This window comes from Excalfactoria chinensis, chromosome 18, assembly GCF_039878825.1.
Source record: "Excalfactoria chinensis isolate bCotChi1 chromosome 18, bCotChi1.hap2, whole genome shotgun sequence".
Classification (NCBI taxonomy): Eukaryota; Metazoa; Chordata; class Aves; order Galliformes; family Phasianidae; genus Excalfactoria; species Excalfactoria chinensis.
The window spans coordinates 4,936,001-4,960,706 of NC_092842.1; the positions used below are offsets into that span (position 1 = coordinate 4,936,001).

General features: G+C 44.7%; 1 protein-coding gene across 8 annotated transcripts in view; it reads right to left on the minus strand.

Annotated features, from left to right (window-relative positions):
* RAPGEF1 (Rap guanine nucleotide exchange factor 1) overlaps positions 1–24,706 on the minus strand; it is a 69,430-nt gene that overhangs the window by 20,798 nt on the left and 23,926 nt on the right. For 5 of the 8 annotated variants that reach the window (XM_072352750.1, XM_072352755.1, XM_072352752.1 and 2 more), the window contains 10 exons: positions 24,073–24,212; positions 20,217–20,395; positions 16,937–17,093; positions 13,602–13,690; positions 13,047–13,199; positions 11,477–11,600; positions 10,119–10,302; positions 9,012–9,524; positions 3,289–3,491; positions 1,406–1,564 (listed from right to left, as the gene is read on the minus strand). In XM_072352750.1, coding sequence (XP_072208851.1) covers positions 1,406–1,564; positions 3,289–3,491; positions 9,012–9,524; positions 10,119–10,302; positions 11,477–11,600; positions 13,047–13,199; positions 13,602–13,690; positions 16,937–17,093; positions 20,217–20,395; positions 24,073–24,212 — 1,901 coding nt within the window. The remainder of the gene's footprint in view (positions 1–1,405; positions 1,565–3,288; positions 3,492–9,011; positions 9,525–10,118; positions 10,303–11,476; positions 11,601–13,046; positions 13,200–13,601; positions 13,691–16,936; positions 17,094–20,216; positions 20,396–24,072; positions 24,213–24,706) is intronic. The other 3 variants (XM_072352753.1, XM_072352749.1, XM_072352756.1) reach the window with 2 other exon arrangements.

The window sequence follows — 24,706 nt, forward strand, 5'->3', positions numbered from 1 at the left end:
CCAGAGCAGTTCAGAGTATGCAGTAACCACTTAAATCAGGATGCTTCTAAAAGTGGAAGTGCCCAGGTATTTTTAGAACATTACAGTATCATATTTATAGCCTCTCAATTAAAACAAAACCAGCGATATGCTTTTATCCAGTCTTATAGTTCTGTGCAGTGGAGAATTCCGTTCAACTTTTACAACTGTTTTCCACGCATCTATGCAAGCACCAACCTCACCACACCTCAGCTTCCCTGCTCCCAAGGTTATGCCACTGCTGTCTCTCACACCAAAGGAAGCCAGAAGCTTCATGGCAAGTGAAGTTAACAACCTTGTCCCTGAGTACTTCCTTCTGCAGGCCCAGCACACAGCATCGCTGCCATTCCTTTTTAGAGAATGAGTCAATGTTGAAACATGAAGCAGGCACTGATGGAGTGGGAGGATAGTTTTCAAATACTCAGTATTAAACTGAAGCACTTTCTGAGTTTTCCCTGGTCTGCCCTGATAACATCATCTCCAAAATCAGAGTAATTTATGAAGCATCCATGTTGCTGTTAAAGAAGTCTGTTCTCAGCTGTCACCATGCAGGCAATCAGAGCACAACCAGATAGTTCTACATGCAAACACTTCCCACACTGTTGAGCCACTGGAATTCTGTGGTTAGATTTCATTACATTAACACTCTGTTGTTGCTGATCATCAATTTAGGCAGTGCTGTAAGATTATTCTTATTTCAATTTACATCATGTTCAGCTCCTCCTGTGGTTCAGACTGCTCATCAGGGCTGGAGGAGGAGAAACTCCGCTCATTTGTCAGCAAATCTGAGCTTGTTTGGGACCACGGAGATGTGAAGAGATGCAGACAAGCAAATATGACATGAATGATGTGGTAGAGGCCATTTGCTAGGAAAAAATAACATTAGGGAGCCGTATCCACTGTTCCATGCATTTGGCTAAATCCATCTATTTCAAGGATGGCATCTCGTTATTCCTCCGAAGGCCAGGCTCACACAGCAGCATTTAATTGGCCCATCCACAACGCTGGAGTGATGCAGCAGAACAAAAAGACTGCTTGGTGCTACCAGCAGCCTGGGGGGTGTGCAGGTCAGAGCAGTGTGCAGGTCAGAGCAGTGTGCAGGTCACAGCAGTGTGCAGGTCACAGCAGTGTGCCTGAGCACCCAGGCCAGATCTCCTCCCAGCCCCAAGACAAACATCCATACAGACATGGCACGAAAGCCACATTTTCCCTGTATTTCAGTCAGCTTTCATCACCTGCCTTACAACAATTGAGTTCAACCCTCCCTCCCCCACCACAGAACCTCACCCAGAACTGGCAGCGTTAGCACAGGGTTTGCAGATGAGCATTTCATCACCAGCACAAACACACACACACGCGGGTTACAGGAGCACGGAGAGCAACTCACCGAGTGCACAGGAAAGGAGCTGTGCCGGTTGAGAAAGGAGTTAGAGACTGACACAGTGAGGCCCTGAGCGGCACCGGTGTCCTCGGGAGTGAAGGGCACTTTAGTTTGCTGGACACAGTAGGAGACAGAAGGGAAAGAAGAGGCAGCATAGGAGGCCTGCTGAACAGAGGGGGAGAAAGCAAGAGACAGGAGAAACAAGAAAGAAAGCACAGAAAAGGCTATGAATAAAGGGTAAGAAACGCTAACTATAATACAACGCGTATAATGGCTTGCTAAGCAAACAGCTATTCATACAGTTCATCAGAGCCAGACACACCAACGTGCCATTCTTCAGTTCACGGGGCGTGTCAAAAAATCACAATTCAAATCTTCTTTGTTTCACAAATCCCTTAAAAATAAACAGCCCAGGAGAGCTGTGCCAGGGGGAGGCATGATGTTCCTCTCTGCCCTTCTTCTCCATGGCACCAGGGCAGACTCCCAATGGAGCAGGTATGGGCAGAGGAGCTGCCCCTTTGGGCTGGGCAGCAGCTGACTCCTGCAGATTAGCAGTTTTTGTGGTTTTGTTTTATCGATCCATTTGCAGATTGGAAACTTGAGACCCTTAATCCCATTACAGTAAGGGCCTGACTGAGGCCAAGCTGCATCTAGGCTTTCTCAGCTCTGACCTGTTGAATATAACATACAACCATTACACGTACAAGCTGTGAAGCTCGCAAGAACGGACTTCCTAATTACTATTTTAGAGGAGTCCATCCAGCAGACTTCCCCGCTGCTGGAGCAGCTGATGTCCCCATGATTTGCTGCTTCAGAATCTGTCAGGGCAGTGGGAACAGTGGAACAATAGAAGCTGATGGCTTTTCCAGTGATTGCTGAATGAGCCATTCTCTGCTTGCACCATGTTCCCAACTGGAGATGAAGGCAGAGGCACAAGGCTGCATTTTAAGAAACCTCTGCTTCAGGGCAACTGCAAGCAACACGTTGATAGCATCAGCTTGCAAGACTAGAAGGATACCTGACAGGCAGAATGGTGACACCTTGGCTGCACAGATAACGATTAAAAGGCAGCAAAGAAATGCTTTGCTTCCACTCACAATCTGCTCATACTTAGTTTATCTTGCCAAGATGCCTACCTGTGCCACAGGAATGTAATTACTGAATTCCCAAATCAGACCCCTGTGTAGCTTCTCCTATTTGATTACAAATGTAATGTAAAGTAATGCCGGGGCAAACTTTAGCATAGCTAACATGAGGATGTATTGCAACATTTGCCATCATGATGGCAAGGGCATGGCTCTGCCCCTGCATTTCATCCTGGTTTGTTACAGCCATGGCCAATCTAAATGAGGTAGCAGTGAAAAACAGGTAAACTCCTAAATCACAATGTGGACTAACGTAGGAAAAGCATGCAGGAGTTAAATAACAGCTGTACCAAAGTTCTGTGGCTCTGGCAAAGACTGAGCCATAAAAGCAGTGATTATGTTTGAATGGTTATTATCAGTGACATCCTTAACAACAGTTGCAAAGCAACATTGGGAACAGCACTGCAGCAACCTCATGGAAAACTGTGCTGCACAGTGTGTCAAAATCTTCAAAGTAACAGACGTTACACGTGCCTCTAGTCTGGCACAGATTCAGCCACGCCATGTGGAAGACGAACATCTCATTTTTAGGGGAAGAGCCTGAGTGTAGGGTTAGAAAGGAACAGAGGAGCTCAAAGTAGACGATGCAAAATGCCTAAAAACATGTTAACGAGTGGGAAAGGAACACAACGTGAACATCAGTGAAACCAACTCCCCCCCACAACCACTGCCTGTCAGAAACAGGAGCAGCAAACACAGAGCTGCTCCAGAAGGGGCAGGGAAGGGCACTGCCATTTCACTTACCAGCTGCCGCTGCTTCGGTGGGAGAGCAGGAGGGGGTGCCAGATCTTGAGAAGGGTCTAAGCTGATAAAAGAGTCATTGAAGCCATAGACCTCCATGAGGTGCTTGTTCTTCTGCTGGTAGATGTGCTCGTTCTGCGGGGTCTGGTAGAACATGGATGGTTGTGGCTCTGAGTAGTCCTCCACAAACTGCATGTACGCCATCACTGCAACACAAAAAGTCACACTCAGTGCCTGTGTGCTGCAGCTATCCTGCCATGAGCAGGATACGTAGACCTGACAAAACATTAGCTCAATACGTTAATGTGGAAGGAGAAAGACATCCAGCATCATGGAAGGACTACTACAAAACTCCAGAATTATTAAGGGACAGAAATGCATTTAGATGAAAGATACACAAGAGTCATCTATGGATCTGAGAACTGGAACAACAATTGTATTTAAATGCCATAAAAAGAATTAACCAGGGACTTGCAAATACACTGTCACATACAAATTACTCTCTGATCATCCATCCCCTCCCCCGGATAAACACACAGTTGTCAGGCTGTGTAACTCTGGTCATTAGGCAGCAATTATTCAGCTCCTGCTAGCACTTCAGTCGCACAGCCGACACGAATGGATGATTTCAGTGAGAGCTGTAAATACAGCCATCGCAGCGCAGTATTGTGCATCCTGAAGCTGGTTCCCACACCAGCTCCAAGGCAAAACCTTCTGTTCACCTGCCAGTGCAGAAAGGCAGGCCAGCCTACTGCAAACAGGATGCAGCCGTGCAGCGTGACAGCAGGAAGGACTCGCTCTGCACCTGCCACGTGCACCTTTTTTCACATTTCCTCCAGTGCTTTTGACTTTGCTTAGAAACGGAGCTATAGCAGCTGCCCCTTCCCACCCAATGACATCCCTCCTCCAGAAAACGGAATAAAGAAGGAAAAAAGCTCAGGAAACCTCAGCTGGTACATTTCAATCCCGAGCGGTAACACCTGCTGTCCCCATCCCATGACCCCACACTGTGCTGCCAAAGGACAAGCTGCCCACGTCCCACAGCACTGCCAGCTCCTGCAGAGCTCTGCCAAGGCTGCTGCACCCCTGACCTTCAGCTACACCAACCCAGCTCCTCTTCCTCCCCCAGCTTCCTCCTGGCTCCTCAGCACCACACAGAGATGTCAGGCACCATCCCTGATGCTTAACCCCTTCCTTTTCAAAGGAGGAATGCCAGAAGCTTCCAACTGCATGCACACATGTCTATGTGTGCTGATGTCTGCTCACCTGCTTGTATCAGCACTCACACACAAGCCAAGTCCAAGAGTACTCCACGTTCACGCAGCATCACATGAATTCTAAGACCTAACAGTGAAAAGATGCATGCTTTGCCAATATTCTCTTTCTTGACATCACAATGAAGGTGTGTTGGTGCAGAAAACTACTAAAACACTCTGAGTTTTCAAGTATCTACAGTTGACTCCAGTATTCCCATTAATATTTGTGCCCTGAAAAACGTCTTAGTATCACACAGCTGCTTTGCAGGATAAGTTCTGCACACATCTTAGGAAACGTATTTCTCTAGTGGCAGAAGTGAACTAAGGATACAGGTCCTTGGAGAAGCGTGGAGGACAAGAGCTCGAGGGAAAAGATCACATTTTTAGAGCTCATCAACTTATTAGGACAAAAGCCAAGAATTCTGCCTTGGCAGTGCTGACATAACGCAGCTGACACTGCTAGACTCAGACCGAGGCTTCATGCAGAGTTATCTACAAAATCTGTGCTGCACTTACTGCTCACATCCGAAGACATCTGAGGATCAATAGCTGAGAGATGCTGGGTTCAGAAGTTTGTTTGGCATTACAGACTCAGGAAGTGTTGGTGAAAAGCGCAGCACATTAGATCCCTGCGTAAAATTGAATTACCGCAACTCAAGGTAGTGAGCCTGAATGCTGTTGAGAGCCTTAACTCAATCTGGAAGGGAATAATGAAGAGCTCTTTTATCTCTGCTCTTTATGAGGCTAATGCATCCCGCTGCATGGCAGCTCCCGTGCCTCGCTTGTTACAACTAGTCCAGGGCTGGTGAGCGTGTCTCTGCTTCTACTCTTGTCTTCGTCTGTTTTTAGGTGAAGCAAAAACCAGCTGGGATGGTGAAATACAAACCTGGCTCAGCAGCAGAGATTGCAGAGCACAGATTAAATAGGCATCAATAAAATGCTGCCAACCTTCAGCAGCAGAGTAAGGCAGCAGCATCACTCCAGAGATGGCTGTGAAGGCTCTCCTCTTCCCCCCAGCTCCCTGGTGTGGTTTCAGACGAGGCAGATATTTAAAAAGCAGATGGGAAATTACATCACCAGCTCAAATCAGGCCGCGTGCCCTGCAGCAATACTACAAAGAGGGAGGGATGGGGGGCTGCAGCCTCCACTGTGAGCAGCTGGGGTGGGGTGACAGTGTCTAAACAGCACCTTGGGAGAGAAAGGAGGAGGGAGACAGAACCTCTCCCACCACGGCACCATGCACAGCTTATGTCAGCTCTGAACCAAGGCAGAAAGAATTTGCAAGGAAGGAGAGAAAGAATTAAAAACTAAAACAATCTCTGTCTGCGGCAAGGAACACCTCCTCTGCAATCTGCTCACAGCACCACGGCTGTCATTTCTGAAGGAGCTGAAGCTGCTCAGGGATTTCTAGCACACATCAGCTCTGCCTGCATGATGAAAACCACAGGTGCTGCTCACACTGCAGCAGGAGTCGGCCAGCAGCGCTGTGGGAGCCCTGCAGCTTCAGACCAGCAGTTCCTGGGGTCTGCAAGGGATCTCTGGAACATTATCAGCAACAAGGTATATCTGCAATGTCGATAAGGCACAGTAGCATCTGATGAAGAAAAGCTACTGCAGGTCTAAGCCAAACTCCTGGTGCTGCCCGTGTTAACAGCCAGCCCTGCACAACAGCACTGGATTCACGTGCATAGGCAAGAGCCAAAGTAATGGGAATTCTCAAGCTGCACCACATGTCAACTCACTGGAGAAGTCAAGGTTGAACAAGCCAGTCCTTGCTGTCACCTCTGGGAGGAGAGCTGTTTTTCAAAGAGCATTATATGCTGGCTAAGCCCTGACTGCCCTCAGCTTGGTTCCTGCAGTTGAATACTGGCTGCTTACAGGGCACCAGGCTGCACTTTGTTCCCACTGACAGGGAAGGAAATGTTAGTAAGTGCCTCACCACTGGTTTGCAAGCTGGCTGGGGGCAAGATCTTGTTATTTCTGACTTCAAGCTCTTCATGGCAGAAGCTCTTCCCTGCCCATGTCCTGCACAGCAGGGGTATGGACGCTGGTGCTCAAGCAGAAGTCTGGAGTAATTTCCCCTTAGCACAGTAGAACAAGAGTAATTCATACCCATCTAAAAGGTTTATCACTCCTCTGTTTAAATTATAGAGATGTCAACTCTTGGGAGGTCCCTCTGAGCACAGATCACAGCAAAACACACGGTTAACTGAGTACATATTATTAATAAAAGACCAAAGTCTCTGCTGCAGCATTTCCTGACAGCCACCAAAAGATGACCTACAACAAAAGCACTACAACCAACTCATCTCTGCAACAGCTCTGGATCTTTCTAATACATCCACGTGCCTCTTCTGGGTCTCAGAAGCGTGCTGGGGCTGTGAAGCAGTGCTGCCTCATCTATGTGGTTACACGTGAGGATCTGCATGTGTCAGTCCCTGGGCCAGAAAATCCTGGGCACTACCACCTGAGCAGTGCTTCACTGACCTTTCTGTGTCGAAAACAAAAGGAAAATTAACAGCCTGTTAATCTGTGGTGTGATACACTGCGAAGTAAAGCATACGAAACAAGTTCTCAGTGTCAAAAAAAGGCCATTACACATTTGCAGCAGTCAGGTATTCGCCCAAGTACTCTACTTTGCATCAAGGATGTTTAATCAAACCCACGGAGCTGTCAACACATTAGGTAACACCTTCTCCTGTTCCTAACAATGCAATCTGATCAATCCTCTGAGAGCTTCTGATAGTGCCAGATGACAGTTAGCTCCATTCTAACATCAAAGGAAGCTCACATACAAGGCTTTGCTGCTGAGGTTAAAAGTGTACGTGGACAACAAAGGAGAAGTTGGCAGCTAAAACTGTTTTTAAGTAATTCCTTGACATCTCAAATAGCAAGAGAAAACAAAGAGATAAGGTTTAAAGTGAGAAGTAAATATCCTAGGTCTCTCTCTCAACCATCACACTGTCTCCTACCCAGGACCTATCCCAGCATCTCTCCCCACTAAAGCTGTCTGCAAGTATGGAAGCACATTTCCCCACACCCAGCCCAGACTGCAGGGCTTAACATCACCTGTACCCAGCCCTCATCATTCAGATGCAGAGCTCACAAGGGGCTGACCCTACAGAAAGTCCTTGCAGTGTCTCATTCCATTGCAGTTTATGCTGAATCCAAGTATTTTGAACAGCAGGAGCCATAAAAAACAAACCTATGCAAACGCCAGCATTTATTTCCTTTTAGTCACCTGCAAACCAGCATTTGAGCTCCATTTAGCTCAGTCTATTTTGATGTTTGCTTACCCGAGATGGACAACTGACTTGCAGCGTATGGGGATGCTGAATGACCCTACATTAACCTGACCTTCACTTTCAGGCAATCTGATTAAAATCCCGGAGGGTTACAAATCTGGAGGCATTACTGAGGCACAGAGGAGATGCTTTCCATCAATGCACTTATACAAAGTGGCTGGCAAAATAAGCTACATAGGCATGGACAGAGCACAGATCCCCCTGCACAAGACACCAATCTCATCCCTTTTCCCAGTAAAAGTGCTATTAATTGTGGGAATGAATCAGATGGTCAACTCGGAAGCTTCAAATCAGCTCTTCACTTGGGCTGCAAGCCGTACAGCTTAATGCTGTTCACCAGACCTTTTATATACTACTTCCCCATGCAACTGCAAAGCTAGCCAGTGACGGGTAAATAATATATCCCACCGTGTAGTCCACAGCCTTCCCTGACAGATCAGTATGTCTGCTCCACTTGCAAGAGGTTTCACATATTTTCAGCCATGAACATTAAGGAAATCAAAATAAGGTCAAGAGAGCTTGAATTGCAGTCAGCACTGGTGTGCCAGGAGTCCGACTGGGGATGTAGAGTCTTTGCATTTAGAGGCTGCTCATTTTAATGATGTGGGAAATTCTCAGGCATCAAGGAAATGAGATCCTGTAGCTAAAGAGCAGCATTGGACATGAGGTTAACAGTGTTGTCCAGCACAGCTATGTGAGTGACTATGTCTCTATTGCCAAAGAACTGCACTGGCAACACTCAGTTTTGGACAGAAAAGTAGCTTTTTCCCTGAGCTCTTGGAGAGTACCCCATTCTCTTCTTCTGGGCAAACATTCATAAATGTAGGGGAGATGGAATGGACATGAAAAGGGAAAACGATCCAGGAAAACTTGGAAGAGTGGCTCAAAGCTTCACACTTGTGCAAACAGAAGTCAAACGTTTTCTCTACAGTAATGAAGATGCCACCTCCCCCGAGCCTGCACCATTCCAGGCTCAAACAGCCACTTCTTGTCCACCAAAGGACTGGCATTTTCCTTTCACATCTGATACTGACCATAAGCAATGTCAATACTTAGCCCAAAGGCATTACCTTGGGGTCACCATTACTTAGTGGCCATCGGAAGCATGGCAACTGGAAGAAAACAGAGAGGTAAAAGTAAAACCCAAACACAAGATCTTGCTTACTGTGTTTGTTTTTCTTCTCCGGCAGAGGTGGTGGCTTCTCAGGGTCACTGTTAGAATCTGGAGCAGCAAAATCAGCAATGAATTCAACTGGCGCTGATGAGTTTCCTTGTTGAAAGGGCAAAATAGGAGCAAATGGCGTGCAGGATACTGATGAGAGAGAGCCTGCATTCTGCATATCATCCTCTGAGATGTTATCATATTGTGAAGGGTGTCTCTCGTATGAGACCCTGCAGCCTGAGTCTGAAGTCTGAGAGGCTGCACTTCTCCTCTTCTTTTCTGGTAAAGCTGGAGGGGTCTCCGTTGGCTGCACACCTCCTGAGGGGCTGCTGAATTCCAGTGGAGAAGAGCTGCCCTGTGGGAGCTGGAAAGCGTGTCCATGGAAAGGGGAGCCAGACTCACCCAGGGACTCTGGCAAGGGGCTGAGGATACCTGGCACCTGCTGAGGTATCTGATCAGCATTTGAGAGGTCCTGCTGCAGGAATTCATAGTCCGGATCATAGTGATCTGACTGATCTGGTTAAAGAGAAAGAAAAGAAGAGCCAGCCATTAGATCTGCTCTTTTATTGTTCAGCCCCTTCTCAGTTCTGCCCATCTCATTCCACCAGTTAACTAAATCAGTTCATGTAATCAGAGTGGTACTTCTTTGCAGCAGGGACTATCTTGCTCTACTGTCTGTAAAATCCGTGCTTAAAACTCGTATCTTTATTTCTTTATTTTAGCAAACAAATCAAAATTCAATAGGTAATTAACTGCAGAGATTGCAATATTTCACATTTATATTTTTGTTCTATTTTCTAGTACCTGGAAGCACCACTAAAGTCGAACAGTGCTGCTGTTTCCTACTCATGTCTGCAGAAAAGGTTGAAACCAACAGAACATCCCACTTGAGAGCTGAATTGAGTTTGAACACAATCATCTCTAGCCAGGGAAACCATTCCCCTGGGTTTTTTCCTATCTGACAGGATATCATTTTGCATTGAACTGCCTGCAGTAACTACAGGATGACAGTTGCAAGCACAATCCATTTACTTCTGCAACACAGTTATGACAGCTCCCAAACGAGGGCGATGGGGGCTCCTGCAGCAGCCCTGGCCCAGCCCAGCTCACCTAATGTTTCACAGCTTGTGTTGCGGGAGCACTGACCACTGTCACGGTCCAGGGAAGAGAGCTGCTCATCAGACTTGCTGAGTTTGCCAATGCTGCTGCACGGTGATAGGCGAGGAGATTCTCCCCCATAGGAGTGGCTGCCACCTGACAACCTTCTCTGGGCATAGCAGTCAACATCAAAATCCTGAAGCACAAAAAAAGAAAAAAGCCCCAAATAACCAAAACAACAAATTACCATCATTCTCAGCAGCTCGCTAGTAATTAGATACAGCACACATAACATACACCTTGCACCTACTGTAAGAAAAGTAGGAAGGGAGCGGATCAGTGCTGCTAGCCCTGCTTAGCTAGACAAGCCCATCAGGAAGCCAGAATGCTTCCCACTGGGTAAAGGGCACATGGAGCAACCCAAAAAGGGAGCCCTGCATGCACCTACTGGAGCCCAGGGCATGCTGAGATCCACAGCAGATGTCACCAGCTGTTGACATTGGTACTGGGTAACTAAAAGGCAAGAATTCTCATTAAATAATTGGGGCTTTATTAAATGTTTGTTTAGCTTTGTGCATGCAAAGGGTAAACAGGTGATAATGGGATACAGCTCATGTCAGCTTTCGGTGCCTATTGACTACGTTTCAGTTTCAGAAATTACCTCAAGCTCATCAAGCTGCAGGTAATCCCTGCACATCAATCTAAGTGAGACTGCACCAGTAACTGCAAAACCTCCACAGCTTTATCTGGGTCAGCCAAGTGAGAGCACAGGCTCCCTAAGTCAGAGCTTTGTGGACTGAGAGCAAGATTTGATTTGGGTGCACTTCAACACAATTTGAGTTCTCGCTGCTGAGTCAGTAAGTTCCTGAAGGTGTAAAGCAAAACCATCTGTTTACAATCTTGCAAACATTAGCACAAGTGACAGGGTATGACTAACACACACCGTCACAAGTTCTCTGTAGTTTCACCAGAAAATTTACAGCTTTCCCCAAAGTAAACATCTTGTCAAGTAAAGATGCTGTAAGTACGGCAAACCAACGTACACCCCGATCTACCCAACCCTGAGACACTCAGCCTCCTGGATTTGCACATTCTGCTACACCTCAAGGCAATAAAGTTTGGTAGCAGTTCATTCATTATTCAAATCCAACAACAAAATGGGAGAAGAAAAATTCAGCTCTCTGCATCACTCGCTGCATTGATGTTCCTGCTGCTAGAATTCCCATCCCAGCATTGTTCCATATGGGGCTGCCTGGGGCAGCAGGAACGTGCTGGGAACTGCACTGCTCAGGTTGCAACGTTCCCCTGAGCTTTTGGCTACACTCTGCAGCACACTTCCTTTGGATTTCACAGAGGGGTCACACCATTACCTGTCTGTTGATTCCAACAGGCAAACTAGATCCACTGGTGGCTCGACTCATGGGGGCCACAACTGCCACTCTGGTTGGGGAAGGCGCCGACTGCCGTTTTTTAGGGGGCAAGGCTGGAGGAGGGCTGCAAGACACAACAGGGATTGATGCTTCCATCACCATCAAAGACATTGAGAAGCTTCAGGAGCTTCTTTTCCAGATAGCCTCAGCCTTGCCAGGATCAAAAAGCTCATGTTCAAAGCTGACCCACAGCTATTCAACAAAGAGTATACCCTAACAAACACCAAGTTAACGACCCTCTTACAGAAAAGGTCCTGTTCAGTGATGTATTTTCTTAAGCTTGGAGAAGAAGATTTAGTATTTCATAACCAAAAATTATTTTTAATGAAGCTAATTAGCACAGCAATTATTTTTACATAAAAGTGGTAGAAGTCCAAATTAAATGTTTCGGTTGACCCGGAGGTTTCAGTTCACAGTAATTTCTCATTCCTCCTCTTCAAACTTTTTAGTGAGGGGTTTCAAAGCTGCAGCAACCTACAGGACAGGAAAATCCTCTGTGCCCTTTTCCTTGAAGCAACAAGACTTTCAGGGTCACCACGCATGCAAACTGCATGGGCCCAAGTTGTTGGCATTCATCAGTATCAGATACATTATCACCCACCCATTAGTAGTAATCATTGAGATTCTAAGCACTGTGTATTTAAGTTTTGCTTCTACTGACAATTCTGGCAATCATCAAGTTTGTGAAGTTCCCAAGAGCACACATATTCTGTTCCTGGAATGTAACAGGATTTTTTTCTATATATACAGCCCATGAGAATTCATAAAAGACACAGAAACGTGGTGGTTTCTTTTGCCGGCCACATTCCTCCCGATGCTGCATTTTCAAGTGAGCTCATGATAAGCATTTTCACACCATCTATTAGCACCAGTACTAAAGGAGAAAAACACCGTAGGCACACCAAAAAGCTGTAAACTGGGGTTTTTCTCTTATTTCCAAAATAGAACATAGAAGCTTTCATGTGGTTACTCATAGAACTGGGTAAGTACAACTAAATAGAAGACTCTTTTCACGCAGTAGTAGCTCCTTTCACTCTTAGTCTCATAACCAATGCAGAGCCACCTGAATGTGCAGAACAGGTTGACAATTGCCAGCTGAGGTTAACAAGGCATTTCTCTTTGGATACATCAGCACACACACAACTAAAGCAGCACACGCTGCTGGTGCAGAGTTGAACAGAATATGGTGCGTATTTATGTAGTCTTAAATAAAAGCTTCAACGCATTTACGCAGTGTCTCTCATAGGAAAGTCTCAAGCACTGTACCATCATCATGGGGAGAAAAAAAGGAAAAGAAAACACAGACAATGAAAGGTAATGCTCAGAACAAGATAGAAAGAACAAAGTCATGCACGGATTACATGAGCTGGGAAGAATCACTCTGGAGGACTGGAAATTCAGAAGCATCACTAACCCCTGTGACCTCTTGTACCCATTTGGACAAGAACATATAACAAACAAGATGCTAAGAGCCACTGCCACTCTTCAGCCAGCTGGTGGCCAGCATTACCTGTTTTCTGCCACACGAATGCAAGGCAGAGGGGGTTTAGGAGGTGCAACCTCTTCGTCCATGGAGTCCGTCAGTAGCTCATTTGATTGAGTCATATTAGTTGTTTTGCTTAGGATCTCCATTTCTCGGTCTGTAAGGGGAAGTTCTGATGGGCTGCAACAAGCAAAAGACAGATTTGCAGATCACAAAATGCAGTCGGAATGCAGCATGCTGACAGATTAATGCGTATCTTAAATCATATGCAATAAGAGAAATCAAAAGCAGAAGGAAGAATTCACATCTGGGAGTAGAATTAGAAGTATACACAGAGTAATATGTGGACATGTCATAGCCAAGTGATGTTTCATTGCCAGATATTGGTATCTTCTCTACCACTGCATATTGCTCTCTTCAAGCAGTGCCTCTGTAATGCATAAGACTACATGAAGTACACAACACTGTCCACTGTGGAAAACAACTCAGTGTTTTAATCCAACTATGAGTAACCAGAAATTACCTCACATCAAGCTACTATGCTAGACTGGCACGCACAAGAAATGCTTGTAAGAGACCCACCTATCAGATTTACATGCTGGTAAACTGGGTTTAACAGGGCTTGTGGGAGAGGGATGCTCCTGCTTTTCAATCGTGAGTTTGACCAGCTCCTGGTGGATGGAGGGGAGAGAAGAAAAAAGAAAAGAATCATTACATGCATAATGTTGCACCCAAACATGCTAAAACAGAACAGGATTCTACTGCGATAAACTCTTGGGTACACGCTCAGGGGTTAATGCTGACATGGGCAGTGAGCTGAGTTGGGTGTAAGCTCAGTGAAGAGCCACACAAATGAGGTGGTAAGGGAGCAGCATGCACCCAGCAGCACTTTAGCCATATTTAAGTTCACAAACTATATCCCTGTGGGGATACTGCACAAACCCACACACATTTCTTCTTGCTGCGCTTCCTCTTTCATCACAAATATGTTCCAGTCCCCATAATACCCTAGATAATATCAAGTTGACTTTACATATACAAATATAAGTACATAAATGCTTTCTGCATGAAGTATTTCAGTTGGCCAGTAAAAGAGTTATATCACTGCTTTATATTTCACGAACAAGTGTGTGTCACGTATTTGTTTCCAAAGGCTGGTTTCTGAAAGATGTCCAACAAGAAATTAAATAGCAAACACCTTTATTAAAAGGCCTGCTCCCCCTGGAGCCATCTTTTAATGTGTTAGCAATGAAAGTCTTCATCATTCAGGGAACTATTATAGCGTATCTGTTGTAGGCAGATAAGGCGGTGGATAAAGAGATAAGCGCATGATAATCCTGAACTCCAAGTCTGCCAGCAGTCAAAGCAACAATCACTCGTTCCAGAAGGATGGAGAGAACTTCTCATGGGTGTCTGTGACCATCAAATATATCTGCTGCTCACAGATACAAACATGTGCCTTCTCAGTTAGGCTGCATAACTGGCAGTGCTTCTGGACACTATTGGCTTCCCAGCATGTTATGCAAAGGAAATTATATGGGATCAATTTTACTTATTAGCAGCCTGAAATACAGTGTCATCATTCCAGTATCGTCTCCACGTCTGTGCCTGCTGAGGTCAGAAACAGTCGTTTCCTCTTCCAACACAATAATCACAAAGAGAATAAAGTAGCACCCTGGATGTGCAAAGGACGGACACCACAACCCATTTCAACACGTCCAAGAGCATCCCACAACTGATTTTGACTGGGCCAATGTATGTACTTCTTGTACATTCTTGGTATGACCTTGGGCACAAAAATAACCTGCACAGAGTCCACCAAACACACAACAAAGTGCTCAGCTTTAAAGAAGCTGTCTTGGAAAAGCCCACACATGGGGAAGGATGAGAGTGCACAAGCACAGCACATACAGATGGCCATCTGGGCTAACACTATGAAGATGGTCCTGTCTACTGAGAATAACCTCGATGAGCACAAGCACAAAAGCACTAGATTCCCTGAATCCTGCCTTTTTCTCCTCTCCGCTAACCCCAGAATGAGAACTAGTGTTTGAAAATCGAGCCAAGATCTTCAGTATACGTACAGAGGTAATCAGCACGCAACTGAGCCAGATGCACATTATGCTGTTCCTTATCAGCAAGTAAAGAGATTCCTGCAGCAGTAATTAGAGATAATTAAAGCCTCTTTACAAACTTCTACTACTTCAGCAAACTGGAAATTCCAAAATGAGATGGATTTTTAAGATGTTAATCAAAACAAGGATTTTTTCTCCCTGTTATATATAGCTGGCAAGGCACTAGAACCTGCAATCAAAACAGCAAACAGCACAAGTGAACAAGCAACTCATTTGTGCTCAATTCTGAAAATAAAGGGGGAAGTAAACACTGAAATGTGGAAGTGGATCTTATGTGATCTGCCAAAGAAACAGAAAAGGCTCTCCACAGCAGAGAAGCGTCCAGCTTCTCAGTTCTGCTTCCAGACCTGAAGGCTGGCTTGGCCCTTCTAAAATAAACCTTCTTTCTTGCTAGGCAGTAGGAGATGAGTACAAAGCACGTCCAAACACTGAGTCTTGGTGGCCAGACGTTCACATCTACCCGGACGGCCTCACATCTGCTCTCATCTTGTTCCAAGCTGACTAGACATAAGCCAGCTCTAACTGGAAGGCCAAAATAACTTGCAATCTAGCAGCAAGAGGAGCCTGATACAGCTCAGTGGGGTTAATAGCTCAGGCTTAGCATTGCACGGCTGTGCCTGCACTGCTTCCAGCCTAGGCTGGCTCAGCAGACATCCACAGCCTTCCATCCATTTAGCCACCCATCCATCCATCCATCCATCCATCCATCCATCCATCCATCCATCCATCCATCCATCCATCCATCCACACACACTGCTTTGGTTGAGAAGCAACTGGTATCAGATGCTTGAACCTTGTTTGAAGTGAAAGGACAGTGGGTGTCCCAAGTTTCATGCAACTGTAACCCAGACCTAGTGATAACACAAGACTGTGTAGATTCATTAGGTGATAACAGGGTGAACCTTCTCGCTTCAGGCTACTACTGTTCAGCTGTCAAGAGTGCAGAGTTTCATATACTGTAAATGGCTGCTGAATTGCCACACTAACAGCAGCTGAGACTTAATGCTGAACTCTTCTCCATCCCGCTGTGCAAACTTAATACCCACTTTACTTTTCAAATTCGGAGCTTAAAGGACATATTATGCAAAATAATCCTGGAAAATCTGTCCACTTTATGTGATGGGAATGTTTTCTTTCAAAGACATTTGTTTTAAAGGATTGATAAGTCACACTAGGGTTTAAGCGACATTACAGAGATATTCGGAGCATGCAAAAAACACATAAAGATTCCTGAAAGCATCATTATCAAAGCTGGGGATATTCACTGGATTTTCACATTCAAATCCAGATGCTAAAAACCAAATGGAGTTTGAGTACAGTCAAAGACGCCACTTCCTGACACACTCATCCAGTTGAAGAACCTTCTCATGCTAAAAGATGGAGCTGGAATCTTTGATTCTCTGTGGGCACTAACAGGGAGCACTTCCATTCAATTTCGTCTAGACAGAAAACATGCAAACTCAGACCTATAATCTGCATTGGAGAATAAGAGAATGGGAATTACCTGCTGAAAATGTAATACAATGCTCAATTAAGATTTACTGCTTTGGGCAATCCATCCAAATGGTAGAGTGAACATATAGAATTGCACACTAATAGCCAAACCATTAGTGCTGGTTGTTAACCAGTACACCAAGCAGGACCATCTCACTTCCAGAGCAGTTGATTTAAGAGGTAGGGATGCTGAAAGAGCAGGATCTTACCAGCACTTAAAAGCTTCTTTCAGCTAGATCTCTTCTAGAATACAGACACCGTATGCTCTCTATGACTTGTCTCACATACCTTAACTCCATCCAGAACAGCTTTTATGACATCTTTAACAGTTGTCACCATCTCTTTGTCTTCAGAATTCACACCTTCCAGCATCACTTGATCAGACCAACGAATGAGATTGGCCAGGCTCTGGTACACACGGCTGTAGCAGGATGAGATGGCAGAACTGGATGGCAGGGAAGGAAATAGTCAAGAAAAAAAGAAAAAAATAAATAAAAATCAATTACAGAGATATTATCAAATACTACCAGAGAGAGCACGATCTAAAGTGCATTTCACACTGCTAACATTATTTTGACGCTACCCACTGTTGTGGTTCTCCTTTTCATTCTGGCATTCATGATTTACGTTCAGCAGGTGACAAAGCCTGGGCTTTCAGCAGTTGCTCTCCTGTTCTTTAGAGCCAAATGGAACAACAGCATGAAAGTACAACCAGCTAATAATCTGAGCTGCAAGCTTACACAGCAATGCTAAGAAGAATGCTCTTTGCCTTTTAATCCACACCCCCATCCTATGCCTCAACTACAAAGGCAACTGCTGTATCCTGCATTTACCTCTAATTGATATTATTCCAATGTTATCTATGCTTTCCTTCTTAACTGCCCTCAGAAAACGTTTTACGTTACTGCAAGCTGACTGCATCACTCCTTTACAAATCATTTCCCCCACTGTTTATGGTGCCTGAAAACAAGCCATTCAAACCTGCTTCTTTACAAAACTTAAGCTGAATGAGTATCAGGTTTGGAAGAGGAAGGGTGTTGTTTTGTTTTGCTTTTAATGAGAACCAGAACCCAAAGCTATTGTTCTGAAGGAAGAGAAATGAAATTTGGAAGGACGACAACCCTAAATAAAAGTTAACTGTAACAACAGTGCTCAGAGGCACTTTCCTGGCCGCTCTGAAAACACTTCATTACTAAACAAGGTGTGTTAATAGCAATGCTGATGGCAATTCTTTGTGAAATTAAATCACTTTCAAACTGCATCAAAACCATAAAGAGATAAGAGAGGGCGCAATCTTGCCATCATCACAGATAGGAGCGTTCTGAAGCTCCCAATTCCTCTCTGGCACCCATTTGACACTGGCTTAAATCCAGTAGTCTCATTATCTGTGAGAGGAGCACCAAACCCACAAACTCGAGTGAGATGATTCAGGTGTTTGCAGAAGCAGGGGTAGAACTATTGTCAGCTTACAGCCAGAGGGATACAGACAGCAGCAAGGGCTTCTTCGTTTGTTTGTTTTCTAAGCACAGTGTTTGCCATTTGTTCTAATTTTAAACAAAATTAACTTAGTGGGAGATATTTCCTAAATAGGGCCCTCCTCCATCTCGTTCTCTGGCTTTGATTTCTTTGTGATTAATCTTCGGTCTGCTTCCTTCTAAGGAGGCAGTAATTGAAAGCCTATTTTGTGCGAGATTTAATTACTTTTTTCCTCGATGCAAACCCTTCCCCTAAAGCAAAAAGAAATCCAACAGTAATTGTAGGGCTTTCTTCCACACTGACACAAGTCTTGCTCTCTTTTCTTGAAGGGGATTTACCATTAAAAGCACCCCTTTGTGTCCTGCCACTACTCAAAATAAATAAAGTGCATATGTAGTCAAGAAAGGACGTGGCTTTTAGAGAATGACAAATCCCCTTTTTCTCTGTGAAGCCAAACAAGGCAGAACATACACAAGGGATCTGTGCTGCAGTCCAGAATGAGAGATTCATCACTAAGAAAGGAGGAGTCCACTAACTACTGACTACAGGAATTCTGCTTACAGGCTAAATGTGGATATCCAACTGTCAAGGTTAGATTACCTCACTTCTAAGGGTACAAGGAATTTGAAGAATAGAGCCATCTGAAATATTGCTGCTGCTGAAGACCACTTAGCTGATATTTATTTCCAATATATTCTTGGAAGGAAAGATCACCCAGCGGATACACAAATCAAAGCAAGCGACTACAAAGATGACATTTTCTATCCTAAAAATATTTGCTGACATTTTACATGTTCTCCTGATGTAACAGGAAAGTTTGTTCTCTCTTTCGCTAAGTGAAAGCAGGTGCTTGTCAGGAATTTAATGACTGCAGGAAACCTGATAGCAACAGAAGAAACTTTTGTGCCTGAACCCAGAAGCCCGATGAATGCTCCAATTCTAACAGCTATTGCTCTTTGTACTTCCACAAACCCAACCTAAATTGCAGCCCCCCTGTCCCAATCACAGCTCTGGTACTCAACCATTGTCTCCTTCCTTTTGTGTTGTCAGATAAAAGCATGCCCTGTGTACTGGGACCAGACAGCACTATATCTCTGTTAATAGAATATCGGCACCCTACAGCTGTCTTGACCGTACCACAAACATTTCTTGCAGCACAATTGTACAATTGAGCATCTCAAAACCAAAAGTTTTGGAGATACTTACTGGGAAAACAGGAATCGAGCAAAAAGCAGCAGGATTCAGAAAATAATAATAATAATAAAAAGATGTATGTGCATTTCTCTGTCTAATTTTGCATGTGTGGTAGTTTCGCTTATTCCTTATTGTTCAATGATATTTGTTTGCTTTTGCTTTTTAAATCAGTTTCTCCATCACCGACAAGCAGAAACCAGGCAGATCTCTGCGGCTTGATGACACCACAGATTCTTTCAGTGGATGTCGAGCTTTGCTTTGGCCAACTTCTACATCTTTTCTGACTTCAAACTCGTCGTCTAAACTGGTTTAAATGTAATACAGCAGGCATCAGAGCAAACCTATAATCAGTCTGCGGAGAGCACACAGGAATGAACTTAGACTGGCTGATCTGCTGAAGTACATTTGTTTATTTCTGTTCTATATCTGCTTCCGTAAAACAAAATAAAAAGCAAGCAAGCAACCAACAGTCAGCAGTGCTGGCTTTTATCAGTATGGATAAACTGAATGCAGAACGAGATTACCCTGGAGATTAGTTCAAGAAGAAGCTACTGGGATTTGTCAGCTTTTAGGATGCCGTTGTGGACTTCAAAAATAGTAGAGCATCTGAACAGGATCAGTAAATGACAAACGTTTCTGTTTATGCTAAGAATCAAGTCCTTCCTCCTCTCTAAAACCATTCTAAGTTGTTTTCTCTTTCCATAGCACGGACTTCTTCACAGCACGGAGTTTGTTTCTAAGCTGTGCTTGAAAATTATCCACCATTTAGTAAGAATGGCAGACAACCTCTTTGCTACTATTACCATCTTCCATCTCACATGCCACACAAGACAAAAAAGAAAGAAGCTGAGGAACCTGCTGCTCTGCCATAGCTCCAAAGCCCAGGAAGGAAAGCTACCTTTGTTGGATGCGTGGGTCATTTTGCACCAGGGGCAGGATGGCTTCCAGCACTTTACTTGCTGAGCCTGGCAGCATCTCTAATACTTTCTTATCAATTGCCATTTTGTCCACAATCGTCTTAAAGTAGCGCAGTGCACTGACGACCTCCTTCTCCTTCTCCTCTAGCCATGATACGTTCTGGAGAAGAAGAAAAAGTGAGAGAAAAGTTAAAATGTCAGGATTTTAAAGGGGAAAAGTTACTTTTACATATCTGAAGAGGAACAAAACTGAAAAGGTACATTCTGCTTCAGAAAACTAGGGAAAAAAAAACACCTTTCCACCATAAACATGACTCTTTCAAGGGAATAGTCAGAGCAAAATTGCACTCACATTTTGACTTTCTGAATTACAAGACGTGCATTCCAAACCGAAGGCTAACTAGATGTGTTTTTGGGTAAGATTAACGCTACTGATGACTTCTAGGGCATGGCTTTGAAACCAATGCAACAAACTGGGAGAGTGAGAGAAAAGAAACACACGAAGCACAGACAGTAATGATCATGTGAGACAGGAAGCAACAAACAGTGGCTCTAACAAAGCTGCCCATCTCCCAGAAATAACCCACATAAACCAGAAGACCCCTCGAGCTCCAAAACAATCCAAATGATGCCTCCACCCCATAGTTACACAGACCTGCCTGGTGTTCACCCTTACCATTGTGAGTAATTCTACTGACTCCCAGAGGCCTACTTGTCTGAAAAAGGGCCACAGCTTTGCTTCTCAGTTTACAAATAAAAAACTCCTTTCCAATCAGTCTGCAACCTAATAGGCATCAATGGTGCTGGGACAAGGGAACCCACACACCTTCCATAGGGACAGACCGTGAAAGCCAAGCTTTGGCATCAGTTAATGAATGTTGCAGAAGGGAACAATTCATCGGCATACAGCTGAGCTGTTGCCACCAACTTCTGTGCCATCACCAACACAAGGAAAGGAAATTCAGAAGCGATATATGACATCCTAATGGCATTCTGTACGGGGATGCTTAGGAAAAAAAAGAAAGAAGTTTAACAGGGTACGCCTGGAGGACTTTTAATGCCACAAGTAGTTCCTAAGTGAGATTTAAATTAACTACTGAACATCGCTAGAAAGGAGCAGAGAGCTTAGCAGAGTCAGATTTCATCCATTATCTCTTCAGTAAATTCAGCTTCAAGAATTAATGACCTCTGGGCATTGTGAGCTCCCTGTACTCTTGTCAGCAGTTGAACTGCTGCTTTTTTACAAAATCAGGCCAGCAGCCCAAAAGGCTTCAGGATGAACAATTTACAGGCAGCACTGGTTAGTAACCAGGGGCCAGATCCATAAAGAGAGTCCCAAGTCCCACCTAGCTCTGACTTTTGAAGCCTAAGTCCAAATCCACTCCATCATTACCATCTCATCTGGGAAGCCCCGAGCTTTGCTGCTGCCTCCCCTTCTGACACAGCTGCTGGCTGGGCCCTTCCATTCCTGCTTCACAGCCCACCCACGGCCACTGAACTTCACTGCTGAGGAGCATCCTGGCAACTCACCGATCACAAAAAAAACCCACATTTCCCATTCTTCAGGCACGCACCCTCAGCACTGCACAGCCCATTCTAGGCTATGGAGAGGCACTTCATATGAAACGATTACAGATTTCAGGGATGAGAAAGGCTGGACGCTCGCAGGCAGCATGCCTATGGCCTGCGGTCAGAGCTCTCAAACAGAAGTGAAAAAATGCAGATAGCAGTTCCTGCTCTGATTAATGTTTATATATTCATTCAACAACTGCTTCCTGTAGAAAGGCTTGTGACTTAATAGCTTAAACACTCTCCTGGACAACAGGAGGGATGGGCCTGGGAATGACACGTGGAAACACAATGCTTTCCACTGAGCACACCAAGGCATGCACATCAGCCACCGGATGCTATTTGGGACACAGCCCTTTTTACCATGATTTCCCTGCTAGCTCATTGGGAAAGAACCCAAGGAGAGCACCTTTTATGCAGCCCTTTCTCAGGTCCAAAGACCTCGTATCAATGTGAGAATATATACACACAAACAGGCACAAAAAAAGCCTGCGTGTCCTGAAAGAATGGCAGTTTCCATTACAGAGCTTAACTAAGTGCCAGTTGCTGCTACAAGGCTGAAGGTTTCTATCTGTGTGTCCCTAAAGCCAAAGCAAACATAGGATGCTATTTTTCTGGGCTGAAGAGAAGACTTGGAAGTGATCGTTCATTGGATTCCCCAGCAGAAGTGAACTTGCCCCCATGGCTATACTCCCCTATGATGGAGCAGATCCGTAGCTGCAGGAGCTACTAAAGCAGTGCTACCACTTGCTTCAGCAACGCCCCATAAGGGCATTAGAGAAGATCATTCAGGCAACATGGCATCTCTTCTTCACTTCCCTGCCTGCCTGACACATATAGATACTTATTTTTGCATGAATTTGAAAGGTTCCCCTTAAAATAGTCATTACAAATGCATCACATATGAAATGCAGATGTGTTACAGAGGGCCATATAACCACTCACAGAAGAAGCAACAGGTCACTTCTTTCCCTGCAGTTTGGCAGTAAAATAAACCTACCCTAATTCCACAACAGCAGTGTAGAAGGACACTACTATTCTTACAATATGTCCTCAGACAGGAACCAAAATTGGCTCAGCACAGAAAGGAAAGACTGCTGCATTTTCTACATGCATTTTAGTGAATCAATCAATTAAAATAACATTGGGATAAAACTCTCCGGTAAAATGGTCCACTGCATTTTAGAGGAAAAGTACGTTCTGTGAGGTATGCCTCTGAATTGATCTCAACACACCACCTTCAAACACTGCTGGAACTAAAAGCCTTCAGAGAGTGCTCTCAGACTTCTGGCAGCAGTCCGGTATGCATGTGGGGCAATGCAAGGTGCTCAGCTCCCTAAAAAGCTATCTGTTGTCCCCTGCAGAAAGAAACTACAGCCTCATCCTCTCCTGTATGACGGGGCAGAACCATGAAGTCCATGCAGCTATTTCCCTGGATGCTAAGCACATCACACAGTGTAAGACAGCTGTACCTTGCTGACTGCACCCAGTAACAGCACAGCAGTCCTCAGAGCAGATAATCCAAAAAGTCTGTATGTCTGGCACTGCACATTGGAGGCTTTCAACAACAACTGGGAAAGACTCTGAATTACCATAAATAACCTCAGCTATTCTTAACTTCTGGCTTAATTTGTATTTGAAAATGGATTGCAACAGCACTGTTACAGCGATAGCCTCCATTCTACATAATCAGGCCATAACAACAGAGGAGAAAACGCTCTGATATGTTTGTGGTGGGAAGGAATGGTGAGCTCAGCTCTTACAGGGAGCAAATTGCATTGGATATGAGGAATGGTGAGCTGGAATCAGCTGCTCCTTGAAGGCATCTGCTTGACTCTCCCTGCTGATGTCATCAGAGATTGAGCACATCTTTGGATGAGCTTCAAGGATTTGCTCGCCAGGGTTTTGGGTTTTTAAGAAGATCACACCCCAAAACCAGGCAGTTAACTGGAAGCTATAAGCATAATCATAGGGTGTGCACGTTGGGAAGATGTGTCAAGCATTAAACTACATTCCGTAATGAGATACTTAAACAATGATGGAAGGAGGCCTCATCAGCAACTCAAAAAGAAAACACATCTCTTACTGTATGCTGCACAGCACAGTTTAAAACTAACCATAAAGGGCCCTGAAGTTCCCTGACAGACCTGCAGAATTCTGCACAGGACAAAGTCACAGGCTGAAAGCAAGGCTGTAGATCTGAAAAACCCAAGTAACAGAAAGCAAGAAAGCAGCGAGACTAATAGAAGATACTCCTCATTTGCTTACTTTGTTTGCTGACTTCTCTGGTGTTTTCACTGTCAGGTCAGCTTGCTTTCCCTTCTTGGAAGGAGTTCTCTTTATTTTTGGTGAATGAAACTTGCCCTTCAACTTCATAGTGAACGAGGAGAGATGGGAACGCTCGGAATCTAGAAAGACATAGAAACACATCACAAGGTTAGGGTAAATTGACTGAAAACAGGGGAGTCGTGCTACAGCATTATCTGGGAAACCAGCCTATGAAAAACACTGCAACCATGTAAATTTGTTGAGTGGAAAAGGATTAAAAAAAAATAATTGTGGCTCTCTATTATGTTTGCAACCGCAATATGACCACCATTTCCTGCTTCCCCTTGGAGGCAGCAATACTGAAGTGCTAAAGCAGAAACAGTAGGATCCTATTCCTCTGTGCCTTGTAGAGAGAAGGAAAAACACGTCTCTTAAAAGCACTCAGTCCCAGCAAATCCCGAAGTACTTCACAAAGGAGGTAACCACCACCCCTCTTGCACATGAAGAAATAAAGTCAAGGGGATGGAGTGGCTCATTCACAGAGCAAGGAAGGAATCTGGGTGCCTGAGCCTTGCTCATGTCTTGCTGGGGTCAATAAGCCATCAAGCAGGTACCCAGGACAGGAAAACACAGG